This window comes from Epargyreus clarus, unplaced genomic scaffold (genome assembly GCF_041222505.1).
Source record: "Epargyreus clarus isolate Ecla_fem2 unplaced genomic scaffold, WU_Ecla_fem_2.2 ptg000033l, whole genome shotgun sequence".
Lineage (NCBI taxonomy): Eukaryota > Metazoa > Arthropoda > Insecta > Lepidoptera > Hesperiidae > Epargyreus > Epargyreus clarus.
The window spans coordinates 3,922,290-3,944,989 of NW_027332238.1; the positions used below are offsets into that span (position 1 = coordinate 3,922,290).

General features: G+C 38.6%; 1 protein-coding gene across 1 annotated transcript; it reads left to right on the forward strand.

The window, feature by feature from the left end:
• The first annotated feature begins 186 nt into the window (after nucleotides 1-186).
• On the forward strand, nucleotides 187-20,902 carry snRNP-U1-70K (small ribonucleoprotein particle U1 subunit 70K). The gene is made up of 9 exons (XM_073090846.1): nucleotides 187-567; nucleotides 2,225-2,407; nucleotides 3,345-3,407; nucleotides 3,679-3,760; nucleotides 9,912-10,013; nucleotides 10,536-10,682; nucleotides 11,710-11,836; nucleotides 18,859-19,022; nucleotides 20,608-20,902. Exons 1-9 carry the CDS (start codon nucleotides 424-426, stop codon nucleotides 20,721-20,723), a joined length of 1,128 nt encoding a protein of 375 aa, XP_072946947.1. The 5' UTR covers nucleotides 187-423; the 3' UTR covers nucleotides 20,724-20,902.
• Nucleotides 20,903-22,700: the final 1,798 nt, after the last annotated feature.

Genomic DNA, 22,700 nt, shown 5'->3' on the forward strand with positions numbered 1-22,700 from the left:
TATAAGTCACTATAAGTGTAAAAAGTAAAGCTTCTTACATATGTACACACGTATACAGTTATAATAAAAAATACGTTTTTTTGCGATATTAAATAAAATAATAATGTATGTTACTATCAATCATAGACAATACAAGGCTGTATGGCCAATACAACACTAGTCCACTTAACAGCTTCATTTATTGAAACGACAAAAATATCTATGGGCTAGCGTCGTGAAATAAAATGTCGTAATGGCCGACGTTTGCTGAAAAATCGACTATAATTTCTTACAATTTTGTTTACAACTCAATAGCTTACGTGTTAAATACGGTATAATATCCACGTGGATGTGTTTACGGACAATTTAGTCGCCAGTGGTGGCTTTAAACAGTGCAATAGATGTGTATATTGTGAACCCCTTATGGCGTGTTAGTTTAGAATAATGACTCAGTTCTTGCCGCCCAATTTGCTTGCGCTGTTCGCGGCGCGGGATCCCATCCCGTACTTGCCGCCGGCAGCGAAACTCCCGCACGAGAAGAAGCAGAAAGGTTACGATGGAGTCGGCGCCTTTCTCGATGTTTTTGAGGTTAGTTGTTATGACGCGGCTGTCCTAGCTTATTATTAGACGGAGGTGCTTATAAAAATAAAAATAAAGGTGGTAGAACCAGCTTCATGTCATTTGGTGAAAGGATATGTACCGGCTGATATAAATGAAATGACCAACTTAGTCCTCAGAATTGGCAACGTATCTCTGGTCGGATTCCGATAGATTCTCATTTCTATAAGAAGTTTGTAACAGATGTCTAGGGTGGTGGTGATTCCTTACCATCAGGTGGACTAGTTTGATTACTACTTCAATCTTCCAAGAAGTAAACAAAATAGTAATATGGGTCCCTTATGAAGTAAAATATGTAACAATGTTGGAGCGCGTTCAAAATAAATTTACGAGGCATCTTTACAATAAATTATACGGTGTTTGTCCATATTACCCGTTAATGTACCCAATATTGTTAGTATTAGGAATGGTGGGTTACAATGAACTCAGAGTACGCCGAGAGTTCGCACTAATCGCGTATTTAGTAAAAAGTGTAACTCATAATCCGGAGGTACTGTGTCGCCTGGAGATATGTGCCCCAGAGGACTATGTATGTAGACGCCGGCGCCCGCCGCTGCTGGCCGGAGCGACAGCCAGGACCGAGCTATTGGCTAAGACACCTCTAACTCGAGCACTCTGTACACTCAACCAGGTGCATGAACAACTTGACGTTTTTTCATGTAACTTGAGTGAATTCGCAATAGTTGTGCTTCATATAATATGTACAATGAAGTAGGAATGTAGGTAGGAATTTAGTTTAAGTGTTTAAAATAAGGCCTCTCTATCATATTGGGTGTTTAGCCTGTAAGGATAGATGTAATGGTGTTTTAAGATAAATAAATAAAAAAATATAAAAGCTATTTTTTTTTTTTTTATAATATGAGAGTAGCAGACGAGCATGCAGTTCACCTGATGGTAAGTGGCTACTGCCGCCCATGGACATCTGTAATCAACCCCAGATAGAATTAGATATTCCTACCTGAGGTCGGCCACAGATGCGCCGCTACCCCTGAAGACTAAGCTGGAACGCCTCGGAAAAGTCTATCTCCCTTACCACACCTTTCAAACCGGAACACAGCAGCGCCTAGCACTGCTGTTATTAGGTAGAAATAGGTGTGGCGGTAGTGCCGCTGGAGTCGAACCACAAAGGGTTCTACCACCTTCTTCAAAATAAGTAGGAATACCAGTATATAATGTAGGAATACCAGTTGAGCATGCAGTCCACCTGATAGTAAGTGGCTATTGGCTATATATTGGCTAGAAATAGTCAAATGATAATATAAATGGTATTTTTGGTAAATTATGTCATACTTTTTTCATTATACTGATAAGACTAAAAAAAAAAATAGACATATGAAAGGCAATCTGTACTAAGCGAAATAGGCAAAGTGTATTATGATCAGAAATAGGTACTAAAAATAAAAATATTTGCCAAGTGCAAGTTGAACACACACCTGGAGGGTTCTGTACCACCAATATTTAAATTTTGTTTGATTTTAATATAGCATCCATGGACATACATGAATTGTGAAAATTTGACTTATTTGCGACTCGCTTCTATATTCAGAGCGGACTAGCAGCTTGGCGTGGACTATACTTAATCAATTATTTTTAAATTTTTAACAGAAAGTATGATTTATGTCCACAGCATCCATCAGAAACGCCTCCACCAACCCGCGTGGAGACGAGAGAGGAGCGTCTAGAGAGGAAGCGTCGGGAGCGCGCGGAGCAGACAGCGTACAGGCAGGAGCAGGAGATAGCGCTCTGGGACCCCACAGCTAACCCACGGGCCACTGTGGACCCCTTCAAGACGCTGTTTGTTGCTAGGATTGTGAGTCTAAATGTTGTTATAGTCGGGCCATTATGAGCGTGCAGCCCGAGTCATAAATCATTTTTCAGATCAGATCTCTCGTTCACACTTATGGGCATATCGGAATTCTCTCTCGCACTTCTAGTGTTGTGCGTAACAACAAACGGATTTGTCGATAGTTAATAGCAGGTAATCAAGGAAAGGTTAAGGAAATAATGCAAAATATTTTGAGGATGTAGTTTAAAACGTCCTTTAATAACATCCATATTTATAGTTTTGCATTATTACATTAGTCATCAAATACCACATCCTTTAATAACATCCATATTTATATTTTTGCATAATTATGTTAGTTATCAAGGAAAGCGTCCTTTAATTATAGCTACCTGCGTCCGAGCGGCATCCTTTTATCGATATCGAGTTGTGCGGCATTGTGACTTTCCTTTGACGTTATCTTTTATGACTCAGGCTGCACGTTCGTAATGGCCCGACTATAACACGTCAATGTGCCCTGTAGTGGAGCGGGCGCATACCGGTCAGAGGGTTCCTGGTTTGGTTCCCGGCCGTACGGAGATCTAAATGATGAATTTAAATATATATTCTGGGGGATGCTAGTGTCGGGCTGTGAATGAAGAAAGCGTGTTTAAAAAATACCCATTATGTCTACTCTTACTACAAGTATCTTAAAATGAAAAGGACTTATGACGTGGTACACTATGCGACATACGAATTAGTAGACATCTTACACCTTTGCAAATATGAATGACATTTGGGGGTGGCAAATGTTTCAATACAACTGCCTTCCTTTTTTTTTTCGGTACGGATTAGAGGTACATTTCTGAAGCCCCGTAGACAGTTCATAATATTTTCAAAATATTTAAAAAATTTACAATGTGCTGTCCCTTACAATAAATAAATTAATATTTTGAAATAAAATAATCTTATTTATTCTTTTCAGAATTATGACACATCTGAGTCCAAGCTCAGAAGAGAGTTTGAAGGTTACGGGCCGATCAAAAAGGTAAGTTATCAATAGTTATTTAATAATCAAAATTTACAATTTGTCATCAGATCTGTCTTTAAAAACTTTTTTAATACAAGTTTATTAGCTATTCATTATATTTTTGGATATGATATCAAGAACCGAATTTGTACCATGATCCTCTTCAGGATCCTCAGAATTAACGATTTTCCATGTCCGATTTTGCATGCTTTTAGGTTTTTGAACTATAATATTATTTTCTACCACTTTAACAGTGTTTGATATATTGACAATGTCGGAATATTCACAGATCTGCCTGGTGTTCAGCAAAGACACAAATAAACCCCGTGGGTATGCCTTCATCGAGTACGAACACGAACGGGACATGCACTGTGAGTTGCCTGCGTATAACATATGTGACGGTGTGGTGGGGATGTGTGATTGTTGATACACAAGTGTTATATCGATTAGTTTGTAGTAATATGTAGGTTTTGTTGTATTGAACATGTTGCTAAGCAAAATAAAGATTTAAATATAACAGAAGTAAATTAATCGATTAATTGGTAAGTTAATTAACTAATTCAATTATGAGTTAATTAATAATTTGATATATTAAATTATGCATTCATTAATTGGTTAGAATTGATATGTGAGTTAATAAATTAAATTGCGGTTAATAAGTTAATGCGCCCACGCGATGGACAGATCAAGTAAAATCAGCTGTAGGTGGCCCTGTACACGAGTGCTCTAGATTGGCCACCAATAGAGAGAAATGGCGAAATGTCGTGAGGCGAGTCACATCAGCCCCCACACACAACACATGATGACCACGACCGCTCTGACAAGAGTGAAACGACTAAGAAGAAGAAGTTAATAAATGAAATTCAAAATAGTTGAATAATAAAAGTTAATTTGTTAATTGGTTAGAATAGATATGTTACTTATTAATTGAATAATTGATTAATAAAAAAAAATCACATTAATGATTGCTCTGATAGTTAAAATTAGCTGAAACTGAATTTTAATTATTATATCTTTGAAGATTGAAAATCAAAAATATTTTATTCAGTTATATTATGTGGTGTTTGCCAAAAATATCTGTATATTTTTGGTGGTTTGGTGTCTGTTTCGAACTAATTTAGATTTGAAAAATGTCATCAGTTTAATATTTTAAAACTCTTGAATTCGATTTTTTAAAGTGTTTTGAAATTGAATAAAGCTACTTTTATAGTATACTAGCTGACCCGGCAAACAACAAAAAAAATTAAGAATGAACAACCCTTATCACTTGGGGTATGAAAAGTAGATAGTAGCCGATTCTCAGACCTACTGAATATGCATATAAAAGTTGGTGAAAATCGGTAAAGCCGTTTCGGAGGAGTACGGTAAGTAACATTGTGACACGAGAATTTTATATATAAGATATATAGAGAATACTCAAGAGAAGACCTTAGCAACATTTTTAATACAGTATTTTTTTCAACTTAATCTTTATTTTGTTTCATACAGCAATCACACATCTCGTTTATTATAATTAAATGAAGAAAAAGCTACAATTTTGCCTCCAAAATATGTTTTTGGATTGTTTTCTCGCAGAAATGTAGCTTTTATAAGTTTTATTGTAATAGAATCATAATATATTTAGCTGTTGGGATTTTTAAAAAGAAAAAATCTCCAAAAAATATATTTTTAAATATTTTTGGTATATTTTGGTATATTATAATAGAGCTATTTTGTCTATCAATTTATCAAAATTATTCTTAATATGTCTCATTGTTTTTTTACGTATTTTGTCACTAACCATTTATAAAAAAAATATATATTTTCTATAATAACATTTTTTTGTTTTTCATACATTTTATCTATGTAATTTTTTTATTATTAAAAAGTACATGAAATTACAGTAAAAAAAATCTGTAAATAAAATATTTATTTGGAATTTCAAAAATTTTGGTAATATACATAAAATGAAAATAAAATCCCAATCACTATTTATATTATGGTGATGATGAATAATATTATATACAATATTATTATATTTTTTTCCTTTTATCGAACCTTGGAGCCTTTTTGGAGGGGATTTAGGCTTTAAAAATGTACCAAATAATATTTTTAGCGAAAATAGTTTGCACTTCAAAAATTATAAAGTTTGGAACTAAAAAACGGTTGAAAAATAAAATATTCCACGATTTTTGGAAAGTCTTAGAACAATTTAATTTAATTATACTGTCTGTGTATTGTTTATTTTTAATAAGTTCCATTATTCTATATTATCCGGTTATGATGTATTGATTTTTCATCTCTATATTATCGATTACGGAAAAACAGCAATGATACCTCTTATATAGTATTATTTTTTTTTAAATTATCCTTTAAATGTTTCAAAATTTTCAATATAAGTCAGAAAAAATCAGGGCAAATGTTTTTATTTATATCGCTATAAGCCAAGCTTGGAGTTAGAACTTCGATTTAAAAAAGTATTTAAAAACAATGCAAAATTGTGTAAAAAAATCAATTCAGTCCATCAACATTTTTTCGAGTTTTTCGGACACAAACACGTCCAAACCTTTGTTATATGTGAATATTTTTTTATCTCTCGCCGTATCCCCCCCAAGAAGGCGACAAGCGCGCCGCGCCCGAGCGCCACCTGGTGGTGACACTGCGATATTAACTGGTGGTTTTTCTCATTCACACCAGATAACACTGAACCGGCCATAGAACCTCGCACAGTTTCGCGACTTAGCGGCCTTTTATAGGTTTGTATGTGGTAAGAAATGCCAACATACAACTTGATTAAAACATAAACGTATTGTCGTCTAAAGAGTAATAATAAGTTAGTCTAAATTAAATATTTTTGATGTCTACCGCGGTTTTAATAGATGGATGCAAGGTATTGTGTTATGGTTCGCGAGGGTAGGTATAATTTTTAAGGTTAAATATTTTTGGTATATTTTGGTATATTATAATAGAGCTATTTTGTCTATCAATTTATCAAAATTATTCTTAATATGTCTCATTGTTTTTTTACGTATTTTGTCACTAACCATTTATAAAAAAAATATATATTTTCTATAATAACATTTTTTTGTTTTTCATACATTTTATCTATGTAATTTTTTTATTATTAAAAAGTACATGAAATTACAGTAAAAAAAATCTGTAAATAAAATATTTATTTGGAATTTCAAAAATTTTGGTAATATACATAAAATGAAAATAAAATCCCAATCACTATTTATATTATGGTGATGATGAATAATATTATATACAATATTATTATATTTTTTTCCTTTTATCGAACCTTGGAGCCTTTTTGGAGGGGATTTAGGCTTTAAAAATGTACCAAATAATATTTTTAGCGAAAATAGTTTGCACTTCAAAAATTATAAAGTTTGGAACTAAAAAACGGTTGAAAAATAAAATATTCCACGATTTTTGGAAAGTCTTAGAACAATTTAATTTAATTATACTGTCTGTGTATTGTTTATTTTTAATAAGTTCCATTATTCTATATTATCCGGTTATGATGTATTGATTTTTCATCTCTATATTATCGATTACGGAAAAACAGCAATGATACCTCTTATATAGTATTATTTTTTTTTAAATTATCCTTTAAATGTTTCAAAATTTTCAATATAAGTCAGAAAAAATCAGGGCAAATGTTTTTATTTATATCGCTATAAGCCAAGCTTGGAGTTAGAACTTCGATTTAAAAAAGTATTTAAAAACAATGCAAAATTGTGTAAAAAAATCAATTCAGTCCATCAACATTTTTTCGAGTTTTTCGGACACAAACACGTCCAAACCTTTGTTATATGTGAATATTTTTTTATCTCTCGCCGTATCCCCCCCAAGAAGGCGACAAGCGCGCCGCGCCCGAGCGCCACCTGGTGGTGACACTGCGATATTAACTGGTGGTTTTTCTCATTCACACCAGATAACACTGAACCGGCCATAGAACCTCGCACAGTTTCGCGACTTAGCGGCCTTTTATAGGTTTGTATGTGGTAAGAAATGCCAACATACAACTTGATTAAAACATAAACGTATTGTCGTCTAAAGAGTAATAATAAGTTAGTCTAAATTAAATATTTTTGATGTCTACCGCGGTTTTAATAGATGGATGCAAGGTATTGTGTTATGGTTCGCGAGGGTAGGTATAACGTTACTTCGTGGGTAGGTTGTGAATGTAACGGTAGGTACAAATACTTGAGGTAGGATTAGGTGTTTGAAATTGAATATTATGAGGTAGTTTGATATTCGTTTTTTTTTACAATTAATTGGCTAATTAAATAATGAAATTTCAAAAACTTTCGAAGGAAACAAAAAGTAAATTGTTTTAGAAATAGATAAGTGATTTTCAATATATTTTTTTATTTTGATTTTACTTCCGAAATATAACAACAAGTCAAACAAAGTCTACATCAGGGAATTTACTTCAGTGTTTAAAAACGGAGAAAATGACAAAACAGGTGCATGTATTGTATGAAAAATTTGGTAAATTTTAAATCTTAAGTGCAATCACTAACTCATTTTTATACTATGGACTGGTCTCGTTAAATACGGTGGGTAAAATGGACACGGAAGGTAACTGTTTTTATGTGTTACAATAATAAGAGGGTAATGTTAAAATTTGGACTAAACGGAAGGTAGGTGTAGGTTTCAAGGTTTTGCCACGACGGAAGGTAATACACATTTTATTTATAAAATATTGATTTGATTAGAAAAAACGTAATTTTTATCTTATCCGTTCAAAGAATTTTATTTTTGTTTGCTTTTTTTTTTGTATCATTTTGAGGGTAGTTTCAAACAGTCTAAACGTTAACAAAGTTAGTCGTTGAAAAAAAAATCATTATTATTTTTTATTTTATTAATTAGTTTTGCGCTATGGATGACGTAAGTAATGCGCACCAGGTAAATGATGGTACTACCGTCGCAACGCGATATCATCACGGGATTATATCGGTAATAGTAAAAAGTAAAGTAAGTAATCACGCTCTTGATAAGGGAAAAGCTGGCTACTGATCCTTTTTTTATCCCTGTAACCTTTATACTCATATATCATAGCACTTTTGAAAAAAACCCCTAATACTACCTTCATCTTTGCCTGTTTTGGTAAAAAAAATTGGTAAACAGTACTATTAATTCGTACCATTCTGAAAGAGACGCTCATCAGTGAGACAGTAATGGGTTGATAAGGATAGCAAAGTATGTGACAAATTTCATCATTTCTTATTCGACTAATGTACTAATATAATATTATTCTCGTATAACACCTTAGGCCTCATATAATTTACTACGACGATCCCAAAGACTATCGTCAATTAATATAAATTTAACACAAAGAAAAAAATGATAAAAGTTTTTTTTTCATATTTCTTGCATAATGAACACAATTGACTCCTTTTTTTCTGTTTTTTTTTTTTAATTTTAACAAACATTTTAATGCATTTTTTGTTACTCCACTCTCTCCACCCCAAAATCAGTACACTTTTCCCTTTGAGAGGACGTAATTTGGAGGTTTTTGAGTAAAACAATACATAAAATACAAAACAGTAAGTAATGAGAACGGTAGGTATCAATGTAAATCTATTATTAATTTATTATTGTTGGATGTATGTATATTCGTCTGTCGCGAGTCGGAAAAGTTCGGTCGTAAGGTATTATTATTTTCATTTTCCATGTGCCGTTAGCGTCGAGTTTTCGTTGGAGAAAATTTATTTTCTCACACGAAAGTCTCGGCTCGGTTCTCGATTTTTAACTACAATCGTTTTTGGTTGATGTTTTCATTTTTAAACGAATGAAAATGTTGATTTTTTAGGTAATCGTGTCTTCAGTGTTTAGATTTCGCTCACGTTACTAATAAAACGCATTAAAATGTAGTTTTTGTGAAAAAAATTCTCGCGTGTTGTCGTATTGTTCGTTTGTCATTTTTTAAGAATTTTTGAGTGTCTTCCCTATATTCAGGGGTAAAATAATACAAAAAGTCGAAGTACAGCTATAAAAATGCTTTGAGAAAAAAAAAAGTTTTAGAAATCGACAAACATGCATAAAATATCATTTGTCATTTTACTCTTCTACCAGTATTTTTATTAAATTGAACTTTTATTAGTAACGTGAGTTCTAATTGTGTACATTTTTTTGGGAAGCAATAAAAAAATATGCACAATTTAACGACAGGTCCAAATGAATATATATAATATTATTTAAATTATATGTTGCACATCAAATGCTTTTATTCATTTGGACTTGTGTAAAAAATATCGTGCGGGTCTGGCCTTGTAAGGCATTTTTATATAGTTTTTATTTCAAAAAAACGTTTACGAAGGCGACGTGTAACGCAAAAAGAAATGTCTTTCTAAAAAAACTTCAAAAAGTTACTCCAAATTTATAGAATAACACACTCCGTAATAATAAACGCCGTCTTTATATGTCTGTAAACATATAAACGGCACATCGACAACCTTATAACCAGGCCCGCACGTGAGTCGTTCCGAATTAGTCTTAACTTATGTTTAACATCACCCAATACGTTTCCAGCCGCGTACAAACATGCGGACGGTAAGAAGATTGACGGCAAGCGTGTATTGGTGGACGTGGAGCGCGCTCGCACCGTCAAGGGGTGGCTGCCTCGGAGGCTCGGTGAGTTTTGTTTTTATACTTTCGTCCCCTTTTTGGTAATCTTAAGGGGTGAATTTTCGAAAATCTTTTATTTCATGTTTCTTCTAAATTTTTTGAACTCATACAAGTAGTGGAATTGTACCCCTGATAAATTTGAAATATTATTTGTGTTTCTATTTCTGATTTAGTGGAATATGCAAAAACTTTTTAGCATTGTGATTCTCTGAAACTCTGCGAGAGATGAGGTTCCACGATTGTAAATAATTCAGTCGAAAATTCTAATTGTCTTAATTAACAGGTAAGTGAGACTACTGTTCCTCAGATTTGATATGAGGACTAAGCTGGAACGCCTTGGAAAAGTATGTCTCCCTTACCACACCCTTCAAACCAGAACACAGCAGTGTTACGCTGCTGTTGTGAGGCAGAAATAGGTGTGGCGATGGTTGTGTCGGAATCGAACCACAAACGGTTCTACCACCTTCACAATCTCCGTTTTCCGAAATATATTATTCTAATTAAAAAAAAATGTTTCATTGTTTTCAGGCGGCGGCCTAGGCGGGACCCGTCGCGGCGGCGCCGACGTGAACATCAAGCATTCCGGCCGCGAGGACAACGAGCGGGAGCGCGAGCGGTACCGCCTCGAGCAGCGCGACCGGGACCGCGCGGAGAGACCGCGGCACGACCGCGACCGTGAGTACACTGTACACACCGCACACTGTACACAGTACACACTGTACACTGTAGCGCGAGCGGTACCGCCTCGAGCAGCGCGACCGGGACCGCGCGGAGAGACCGCGGCACGACCGCGACCGTGAGTACACTGTACACACCGCACACTGTACACAGTACACACTGTACACTGTAGCGCGAGCGGTACCGCCTCGAGCAGCGCGACCGGGACCGCGCGGAGAGACCGCGGCACGACCGCGACCGTGAGTACACTGTACACACCGCACACTGTACACAGTACACACTGTACACTGTAGCGCGAGCGGTACCGCCTCGAGCAGCGCGACCGGGACCGCGCGGAGAGACCGCGGCACGACCGCGACCGTGAGTACACTGTACACACTGTACACAGTACACACTGTACACTGTAGCGCGTAAGTACACTGTACACATTACATGACCGTAAGTATACGGTACACAATACACCGCGATCGTGCGTACACATCGCGCAAACTACACCGCGACAGTAAGAACACTGTACACACTACGCCACGACCGTGGGTACACAGTAGATTGTACAATGTACATACTACACCATGGCCGTGAGTACACAGTACACATTACACCACGACTGTGACCAAGAGGCTTCACTACACCGCGATCGCGAGTACACTATACACTACACATAGCGTACACTACACCAGGACGGTAAGTACACAGTACACTGTACGTACCACACTGCGATCGTGGTTACACAGTACTCTGTGTACACTTGTTCACGACCGTAGGTACCTAGCGCACTGTACACTACACATCGCGCACAGTACACCGTACACCGTGATGGGGGGAACACTTCAAAGTGTACACACTGTACTCTGTGCACACTACACCGCGATTGTGAGTTCCCAGTACACATTACGACTCTCATAGTCATGGCGTAATGTGTACTGTGAACTGTACCTATATGGTATACATAGTGTCTATACGGGTAATACAGATTATTCCGTTGCATCGATTATTGAATTTTGAAAATATTCCTTACACACAGGTGGTGCTCGCAAGCGCAGCCGCTCCCGGTCCAGACGGCGGTCCGGCTCCCGGACTCGAAGGCGGGAGCGCGAGCGCGAGAAGCCCCGGGAGGAGGAGGCGCCCGGCGCCGCCGCCGGGGGGGAGAGGTACGTCACACTAGCGGTTAAGATAAGATAAGATAAAATACTCTTTATTGCACACTTACAGTTGAAATTTAACAGTACATAGCAGGTGAAACACTATGCAATAGGCGGTCTTATCGCTAAGTAGCGATCTCTTCCAGACAACCCATGCATGAAAAAGAAAAGAGAGACAAGCAAAGAAAGAAGGATAGTGTGCGTCAAGTTAGAGAAGGAATAGGTTATAAAGGATAGGATACATTTAGTATTAGTGTTAAAGCAACAAAAATAGAGAGAAAAAAACAACACAAACAAAACAATGACAACGAAACATGAAAACGAGGCGGAAAATCATACTTTCGAGTAATATTTTTAGTAGAGTAGCGGTTACACTAGAACTTCATGTTATCATGAATGTTATTATTATCATCATTATTATTACCTTCAAAATCATTAATGCCATTGTCAACATTATTCTGATACGCTTTCGATTCGGTAATAGTATAAGAAAAAATATGGTAACTGACAATTTGCAAGTGCCGCCAGAGGCCTTTACAAAAATAAATATTGTTAGAGGGTTGACATATAAAAATCAAGAATGGGTATAAAAGGCGGTGCGAGCACGTCGGTCGGCCATTATTATTCAAGACTTTGTGCGGAGCGGACCTCTTGTCAATTTTCATTAGAAATCTATTTATGTGTTAAATCTTTGATTGTTATTGTTTTAATTACATAATTCATATTAAATATCGTTTAGGTTATTTACCACGTGTATTTTTTTTTAATAAAAACCGCTTCTGATAGCTAATATCAGAAGTGGGATAGAACACTGCTCACTTTAAACGATTGTTTATTCTTGTATGAGTGTCCGTAAAGCACAAAGTTGCAATTAATTATCATTGGTAAGATCTTTTTGTGTTGTTGTGCTTCTTTGTGTCAAGGTGTTTCGAAGCAGGTAGAAAATGGGTCGATCTCGATCTCGCGAACGACGTCATACCTCCGGCACCCGCCGCTCACGCAGCAAGCGTTCTGCGACCTGTCGTTCAAGCAGTTCCAACAGGGGGTACACCCCTCCGGTAACAGGACGACATCTTACTCGTAGTTCTAGCCGTAGCCGAAGTCGTGAACGTCATGGTAGACGTCACGTGCGCCGTGATCGCCGTTATCACAGTCGCAGCAGCCGCGATCGTAGCTGGAGTCGTGACTACAGTCGGAGTCGTAGCCGCGACCATTATCGCCGTGATCGCAGCCGGCGGAACGACAATCGTGAGTTTAGTGGTCGCGAATCGTGGCACACTATTATGTCTCGTCTTCAGGCTTTGGAGTCACAGGCGCTTGCTCAACATTTACCAGACCAATTAGCCTCTGCTGAGCCGTCCTACGCGAACGGAACTGAACAGATTGTCGAAGCGATTCAATCCTTGAAATCGGTAAGTACGCATAGCTACTATGTGTCAAATTTTGACCCTAACATACACGACGTGGATTCGTGGTTTGAAGAAGTTGATAGGGCCAAGGTTGCAAATCGGTGGGATGAACGCGAGTGTCTTGCTCGCGTCGGTAAGTGCTTGAAAGGTGACGCAAGGTCGTGGTTGGACGAGTGGGTTACCAATGACCGTTCGTGGTCAAACTTTAAAAGGGACTTTAAATGTTTGTGCGCTAGGAAGGTGGATCGTGCAAACATTTTATATGAGGTAATGTCTACAAATTCTAATAGTTTTCGCACCTACGCTGAATATGCGCGCAGATCATTACTTCGGTTACGGATTGTTAAGGGTCTTAGTGATGACTTGGTTACTGATATTTTGTTGCGAGGTGTTATGGACCCTCAGGTTAAAGCAGCGGCTATAAACGCGAATTTAGCCCCGCAAGATCTGGTAGGTTATTTGGCTACTTTTTCGAAACCAGTAAATGTAGACGCACGTGTAATGCGCCGTCCGGTTGTGCAACATAGCAACAATAAAATGTCAGTTACCAAGCGATGGACTCAGGCCTCTGGGATCAGTGCAAAGTGTTATTTGTGTGGTGAGTCAGGACACAAGCAGTTGCAATGTCCTAAAAAGCCGAAACCTGCCACCACCGGGTCCGCAATTGAACCAGCTCCGAAACCGACCGCTGCAAAGGTTGATCACTCTATTCCGTGTGCCTATTGTAAAAAACTAGGCCATCACATACGCGATTGTTTTGCAAAGCACCGTTCAGGTTCAGGTAAAGTCAACTTCTGCTCGGGTGGCTCAATTCAAAAACAAAACAACGTGATTGTTGGTGTTATCAATGGGATTCCGGTTGACATACTTATAGATAGTGGTGCCATAGAGGTGTCACTTATCTCCTCAGCAGTAGTAAATCACCTTGCGTGTACCAAGAAACCCACCAGTCAACAAATAAAAGGTGTAGGTAAGTCAATTACGCATGTCAAGTTTTATGTCTCTCTCGTTGTACAACTGGAAGATATTTCACTAGATGTGGACTTTCTGGTTGTTCCTAGCGAGTGCATGAATACTCCTGTCATTATTGGCACCGATGTACTGAATCGAGAGGGTGTGACTTACGTACGAACAAAGGACTCTCAGCGAATCATACGAGCCCCCGAACGCGCTGTTTTCTCTGTGGAAGGTAGTAACCAACTACGCACTTGTAACACTTCCTTAAGTGGTTCTCTCTTGGCCGATCTCAATAAGATCTTGGACGAGTTTTCTGAACACATGATTTCAGGTACGGCTACTTCCACTGTCACAACAGGTAGTATGCGTATTCGCCTGAGGGATGATACACCAGTTCATTACAGGCCATACAAGATGTCGCACGATGAAAAACTGAAGGTACGTAGAATCACACAAGATTTACTTTCGAAGGGTATCATTCGTGAGTCAGAGTCACCTTATGCAAGCCCAGTGTTACTTGTTAAGAAAAAGGATGGCTCTGACCGGATGTGTGTGGATTTCCGTGCATTAAATGCACGAACAGTGAAAGATCGATTCCCACTACCTCTCATCGATGACCACATTGACCGTTTGGGTAAGAGCACCTACTTTACGACTCTAGATATGGCGACTGGATTCCACCAAATAAAGCTTGACGAAGAATCCATACCCCTTACAGGTTTCGTGACCCCTGAGGCCCACTATGAGTATGTAAAGATGCCATATGGCCTAGCAAACGCGCCGATTGTCTATCAACGTATAATTAGTAAAACTTTGCAAAAATTTATTACTGAAGGGAAGGTCTTAGTATACATAGATGATTGTTTGATTTTATCTTCTTCGGTTAAAGAGGGATTGCAAACCCTGCGGGAAGTGCTTCAGACACTAACTAAAGCGGGGTTCTCATTAAATTTAAACAAGTGTTCGTTTTTATGCACGGAAGTAGAGTACTTGGGGCGCGTAATATCTAATGGGGAGGTACGACCTGCTACTGGTAAAGTTCAGGCTCTTGTAGATTCCGCAGCTCCCCAGAATGTAAAACAAGTTAGACAGTTTCTTGGATTGGCGGGGTATTTTCGAAAATACATTCCACGGTATTCTACCAGGACTGCTTGCATTGCGCGCCTGATTTGTAAGGACGTGCAGTTTCACTGGACCACGGAACATGAAACTGTACGTCAGGAAATTATAAAGATTTTAATTAGTGCACCGGTACTTGCGATATTTGATCCGAGTTTACCTACAGAGGTGCACACCGATGCAAGCAGCCTTGGGTTTGGCGCGATTTTACAACAGGTTCATAAGGATGGTAATCGGCGTGTGGTGGCCTATTATAGTCAGGTCACAAAAGGTGCCGAACCAAAATACCATTCTTATGAACTCGAGACTCTTGCGGTAGTGAAAGCATTGAAACATTACCGACACTACTTGATTGGTATACAGTTCCAGGTGGTGACTGATTGTAATGCCTTAAAATCCACCCAAAATAAAAAAGACTTGTTACCGCGTGTGGCAAGATGGTGGATTTACCTACAGGATTTTAATTTCACCATTCTTTACCGAAAGGGTACCATGATGCCACACGCGGACTACTTAAGTAGAAACCCATGTAATGTTAACAATATAGAACGCCCGCGTAATTGGGCTCATATTGCCCAAGCAGGTGATGAGGAGACTCAAACTATGATTCGATCGCTCGAACAAGGTGAATTGGACGCGTCAAGGTATGAAAAACATAACGACATATTGTATTACCGGTATACGCCGATTGGTGAAGAGCCGAGGCTTCTTTGCTACATACCGAAGGGTCATCGCTTGAGCCTCCTCCGTATCTTTCATGATGAGCACAGCCATATAGGTGCAGATAAGGTAGTGGACCTAATTTTAAGGCATTTTTGGTTTCCTGGTCTTAGGAAGTTTGTTTCTAAGTACACTTCTCATTGTTTAACGTGTATCGCCCACAAGCGTGTACCTCGAGCACCCTTACAGCCTATTATATCCTGGGACAAATCTGAAGTCCCCTTTGAAACCTTACATGTAGATGTCCTAGGGCCTCTTCCTGTGTCTAAGGGTTACAGGTTTGTCATGCTTGTGGTGGATGCATTTACAAAATATTGTTTGTTGACACCTTTATGTCGCCAAGATTTTGATGAACTGAAGCGTGTATTTAAACATGTAATGTCATTGTTCGGTACACCTAAGTTAGTTGTGTCAGATAGAGGACGCATGTTCGAATCGATCGGCTTCACTTCTTGGATGAAGATCCTTGGTGTACAGCTTCACTACATTACTCCTGAGATGCATCATGCAAACGGGCAGGCAGAACGCTACATTCGTACAGTCTTGAACATGCTTCGCATCGCTGTAAACCATCGAAAGGCTGAGTGGGCCGAAGAATTGTGGCAATTACAACTTATACTAAACCTGACGAAGCAGAAAACTACGCAGACTTCTGCTTTGAACCTCTTAATTGGCCACGAAAGCGCAACTCCTACAATCCGCATGTTGGTGCGAGATGTCGCGTTGAATTCAAAAACAAGCAACCGAGAAGCGAGGCGGGAAATGCTTAGACAAAGGACGGCCGAACGGTTGAAAAAGAACCAGGTTCGTCAAGACACTGTGGTCAATGAGCACCGAAAGCCTCCTCGTGTTTTCCAGTATGGTGACATGGTGTTTGTTGTCAAGTTTGCTCAATCTCAGGGTAAACTGGATCCTGGCATGCGTGGACCTTATAGGGTGGTACAGGCTCTCCCTAACCACCGATATGAGTTAAAATTACTTGCTGGTTCTTATGGAAAGTCCACTTACGCAGCTGCCCAGTATATGGTTCCATGGAAAGGTGAATGGACCCCTGAGACATGTGAAATGTTTTTTGAAGGTGCGTGCTCACCCTTATTACCTATGTTGGTACCTTGATTTGTTCCTTAGAAAGCTTTTCGCGTTGCGAAGAGTCGTTGGGGGAGTACATACTCCTTTTCCCCCAACGTGAAAGCTTTCCGTGTTACGGAGAGTCGCTAGGGGGTTTCATGCGCCTTGCCCCCTGGTGTGAAAGCTTTTCGCGTGGCGAAGAGTCGTTGGGGGAGTACATACTCCTTTTCCCCCAACGTGAAAGCTTTCCGTGTTACGGAGAGTCGCTAGAGGGTTTCATGCGCCTTGCCCTCTGGTGTAAAGTTATTTCCTCGGTAGGGCCCATACCGAGGAACCTATGAATGGCTAGGCAGGATTTTGATAATCATGCCTCTGTCACATAAGAATTATGCATGTTTCTAGATGTTTAGCTTGGGTTTGTTACAAAAACCTTAAGTTAAACGATCTGGTCACTATTTCTTTCTTTTATTGTTTATTTGTAACAATCACTAACAAACTAATTTTGTATATCAGTGACATTGGACGCTAGAATAACTTAATCTTTGATTTCAGCATTTGATGATAACATTGATGATGAAAACTTGAATCCAAACCCAGAAGTGATTGACTCCGATAAGGCGGGGCCATCTTCAGCACCTGACGGGACAGCCGGGCCTGTGTCGCGGCCACTTCCAACATCCTTGGAAGAAGAAGACTCCGTTGAAACAGCGGCCTCATTACTACACTCGCTGCCTCGGTTGATTCCTACATCTTCAGACGACGAAGAATAAGCCTGTCGTGACGCCAGGGTGTCAGGAGAGGCCGTGTTAGAGGGTTGACATATAAAAATCAAGAATGGGTATAAAAGGCGGTGCGAGCACGTCGGTCGGCCATTATTATTCAAGACTTTGTGCGGAGCGGACCTCTTGTCAATTTTCATTAGAAATCTATTTATGTGTTAAATCTTTGATTGTTATTGTTTTAATTACATAATTCATATTAAATATCGTTTAGGTTATTTACCACGTGTATTTTTTTTTAATAAAAACCGCTTCTGATAGCTAATAATATGATATTTCATTTTACCATCATATTTATCAACATTTTAACTTAATATTTAATCACGCTTTATATACTTCACCGACTGTGTGTGTAAATGAAATTTTATTTCTATATTCTTGGAGGATTAGAATAAGACAAAGGTTTTACTCCGAAAAAAGTATCGTTCGCTAGGGTTACATAAAAATCTACGCGCGAAGTCGCGAGTAAAAGCTAGGCAAGTGTAAAATTAAATCAAATCTCATTTATTAAAAATAGATTCATATAGAATACTTTTTGAAAGTAAACAAACTACCACCGCTTCGGAAGGTGTTTCACAATGGAAAAGAAGCGGCGCAATCTACTATAAAATTATAAATGTTTTGAAGGTGGTGGAACCCTTTGTGGTTCGACTCCGGCGGCACCACCGCCACACCTATTTCTACCTAATAACAGCAGTGTTAGGCGCTGCTGTGTTCCGGTTTGAAGGGTGTGGTAAGGGAGACAGACTTTTCCGAGGCGTTCCAGCTTAGTCCTCAGGGGTAGCGGCGCGTCTGTGGCTGACCTCAGGTAGTAATATCTAATCCTATCTGGGGTTGATTACTGATGTTCATGGGCGGCAGTAGCCACTTACCATCAGGTGGACTGCATGCTCGTCTGCTACTCATATAATATAAAAAAAAAAAAACTGTTCATGGGCGCAAGAAACTACTATAAAATTGTAACCGTTCATTCCCCCAGACGTCGCCGCCGTTCTCGTTCTCGTTCCGAGCGTCGCAGAGAGCGGCGCGATCGCGACAAGGAGCGCGACAAGGATCGCGACAAGAAGCGGCGCCGCGACAAAGACCGCAAGGAGACCAAGGTCAAGCCGGAGGACATCAAGATCAAGGAGGAGCCACTCGACGGTGAGTTGTGCTTTGTTATCATTTCTCAACTGCCAGACGTCGGCGCCGTTCTCGTTCTCGTTCTCGTTCTGAGCGTCGCAGAGAGCAGCGTGAGCGCGGCTAGGAGCACAAGGAGACCAAAGTCAAGCCGGAGGACATCAAGATCAAGGAGGAGCCGCTCGACGGTAAGACAATTGTTATAGTTTCTCAACTGCCAGACGCCGGCGCAGTTCTCGTTCGCGCAGTTCTCGTTCTCGTTCTGAGCGTCGCAGAGAGTGGCGTGAGCGCGACAAGGACCGCAAGGAGACCAAGGTCAAGCCGGAGGACATCCAGATCGGACGATCAGACGGTGAGGCAATCATTGTCGATATTGATGTAGGGAAGGTTGAAGATGGTACGACCTATTGTTTGACGCGGGAGGTACCACTGCTACTACTATTTCTGGTACAACAGCAGCATTTTGGTTTGGTAAGGCCCTTTATGGTTTTCTACAGGCAGTGATGTCACTATTTATGTTATAACAGTATTCTGGTTTGGTAGGATCCGTTGTGGTTTGACTCTGAAAGCATTGCTGTCACACCTGTAACTGTTATAACAGCAGTGTAGCGCTGCTGTGTTCTGGTTTGAAGTGTGGTAAGAGACATACTTATCCGAGGCAATCTAACTTAGTCCTCAGGGGTAGCGGGGTTTCTATGACCGACCTCAGGTAGGAATATCTTATCTTATCCGGGGTTGATTACAGATGTCCATGGGCGGCAGTAGCCACTTACCATCAGGTGAACTGCATGCTCGTTTGCAATTTAAATTTTATAAAAATAAAAAAAGTATAAAACTCATCCTATTATCAGAGGAAATTAAAGCCTACCAGAAGATCAGTAATGACTTGATGATCAGTAATGACTTGATGCCATCTTAGTGGTATATTATTTAATATGTAGTGAATTAATAATGTTTTTCATTAAATTTTACTTTTAATTCTGTTTTGCTACCCTGGGATTGGATATGGTGAGATTTTTTTTAATTAAACATACTATTATTATAAATATATAAATATACAGGGTAAATTTTTCAAATAGGCCTTCAGGGCCAAATCCGAAACTATAAGGATTAGCGAAAAATGCTGAAAGGAGTTACGAGGCCGATTTTGATAAAAACTAAAACTGCATCATTAGTTTTTTTAAAATATCTTTTTCCTTAGCCGGAAATCGAACGAGATCATTTTGAAAAAAAAAAATACACCCTCTATATTATTCCACTATCTGATAATGTCGCTTATAAGGATCAAATTCTGGAAATTCACTGTGTATACTATTTATTCATTTATATTTATCATTAACATTTTATTTATAGATATTTTTGTGAAATAACACATTATTTTATTTATGTACAAAAAATATTTTTAATTTATTTTTATGATAATAATTGCTTTTAACAAATATTGCAATACAGATGACATTTACTAGTCAAATTTAAATGTCATTTTTGTAAAAGTCACAATTTTTTTATAAACTCGTCAAAATAAAGAATATTTTATTTTTATTTAATAAGTTTTTGTACACGAAAATTTACATAGAAATAAGGTACAATTATATTTTGTGTTCAACAGATTATCCAGAGTTCACCCTCACCGGCGCTGTGGACATGCAAATCAAGCAAGAGCCGGGGGATGAAGAGAACAAATACAACCCCGAGGACGCTAATGGGGATGATTATAACTATTGAGGAACGTCACATGTTCCCAACAAGATCGTTGATGTGAAGTGCTGATATTAGGGATATATTGTTTTAGAGTAATTGTGAATTGAGACTTCATAATATCGACGCCCCGATCAATAATCCCGTGATCGCAAAACTTAAATTTTACAAGATAAATGATTTAGTTTTTTTGGGTTATATGGTTACAACAACACCTATTTCTACCTAATAACAGCAGTGTTAGGCGCTGCTGTGTTCCGGTTTGAAGGGTGTGGTAAGGGAGACATACTTTTCCGAGGCGTTCCAGCTTAGTCCTCAGGGGTAGCGGCGCATCTGTGGCCGACCTCAGGTAGGAATATCTAATCCTATCTGAGGTTGATTACAGATGTCCATGGACGGCAGTAGCCACTTACCATCAGGTGGACTGCATGCTCGTCTTCTACTCCTATATTATAAAAAAAAAAACAACAACAAGGTAAACACGCATACTTACAAATGATTTCGATAAAGTAATGAGAGAATTTCTAAGTGCTACCTCAATTACAGGTGTAAACGACATGTATACAAAGCTTGAGCGACTTTTTTTTTATAATATAGGAGTAGCAGACGAGCATGCAGTCCACCTGATGGTAAGTGGCTACTGCCGTCCATGGACATCTGTAATCAACCCCAGATAAGATAAGATATTCCTACCTGAGGTCGGCCACAGATGCGCCGCTACCCCTGAGGACTAAGCTGGAACGCCTCGGAAAAGTATGTCTCCCTTACCACACTTCAAACCAGAACACAGCAGCGCTACACTGCTGTTATAACAGAAATAGGTGTGGCGGTGGTGCCGCCGGAGTCGAACCACAAAGGGTTCTACTACCTACAAAAAAGAACTACATACTAAACAAAATTATTGTAGTATAAAATGCTAGTAGGAAAAAATAATTAATATATCAAAAATTAACAATATTCAAAAAACAATAAATAAATATTAACATTACTCACAATATGATTATAAATTAAACCAAATATATTATAACATTAATATGTGACGTGTAAGCTATTTTCCAGTGCTATTGGTTGATAGTATCAATATTATTGTTATATTTATGTATTCAGAAATATATCCGGAAATGTATGTATTTTAATAATCATTTTAAAAAATCTGAAAAAATTGTATCAGTGTGCCACACAAAATGCTAAGTTTGATTTTTTTGCTATATGATATTACAGGGTTATTGCTCGAAGGGGTCGATATTCAACGGATACGGTACGCGGTTTTCTTTTTCGGAGAGTTTCGCACTTTCGCCCCTTATTAAATAATCAATGTATTCAACGAATTGCTTACCGAAGATCATACATTCGCTGCTTTGCATGAATAATCTCAAAAAAAGTTAATTTTACAGGAGAGCATCTTTTATTGAACAATGTTTTTGTTTCTACAATAATAAGTTAATGTAATTATATAACCACGTAATTAGTGAAATAGACACATAAGGATTACTCACTCCTAACAAGAAAATGTAACACGCTTTCTACTTTCTACACTCACAGCCCCACACTAGGATTTCCTGTGTCGTGGGTGCCATGGACACACACATAGACAAATACACAAACACCCAGACCCAGAAACAGAAATCTAAATTCATCATTTAGATATCTGTCTGGCCGGGAATCGAACCCGGGACCCTTAGCGCGTCAGACCGGTATGGTGGCCGCTCCTCCACGCGGGTCGTCAATAAGTTTTGACAATTGAAATTGTCACTGTCATCTATATTCGTGTTTGAAAAATATTTAAAAAAATGTAGTTTTTAGATCATTTACGAATGAAACGATGTTTCTCCGCACTTTTTCTTCGATTTCGTGTCTTAACTGCGCATGTCGGCATTGTTCCGCGTAACACCATGACAGCCATTAAATGGCTGAAAGAATTGTCAGCCGTTTATTTAATTTAATGGCTTCCTTCAATTACAAGGCAAGGTGAGATATCTATACTTATTTATGACTTTAACAGAA

What these genes read in the sequence shown, in the direction of transcription:
- snRNP-U1-70K (XM_073090846.1), top strand. Translation starts at nt 424, where the DNA reads ATGACTCAGTTCTTGCCGCCCAATTTGCTTGCGCTGTTCGCGGCGCGG. An exon ending in CGCTGTTTGTTGCTAGGATT is followed by an intron (nt 2,408 to 3,344) that starts GTGAGTCTAAAT and finishes TATTCTTTTCAG; the next exon opens with AATTATGACACATCTGAGTC. An exon ending in GCCGCCGCCGGGGGGGAGAG is followed by an intron (nt 11,837 to 18,858) that starts GTACGTCACACT and finishes TCATTCCCCCAG; the next exon opens with ACGTCGCCGCCGTTCTCGTT.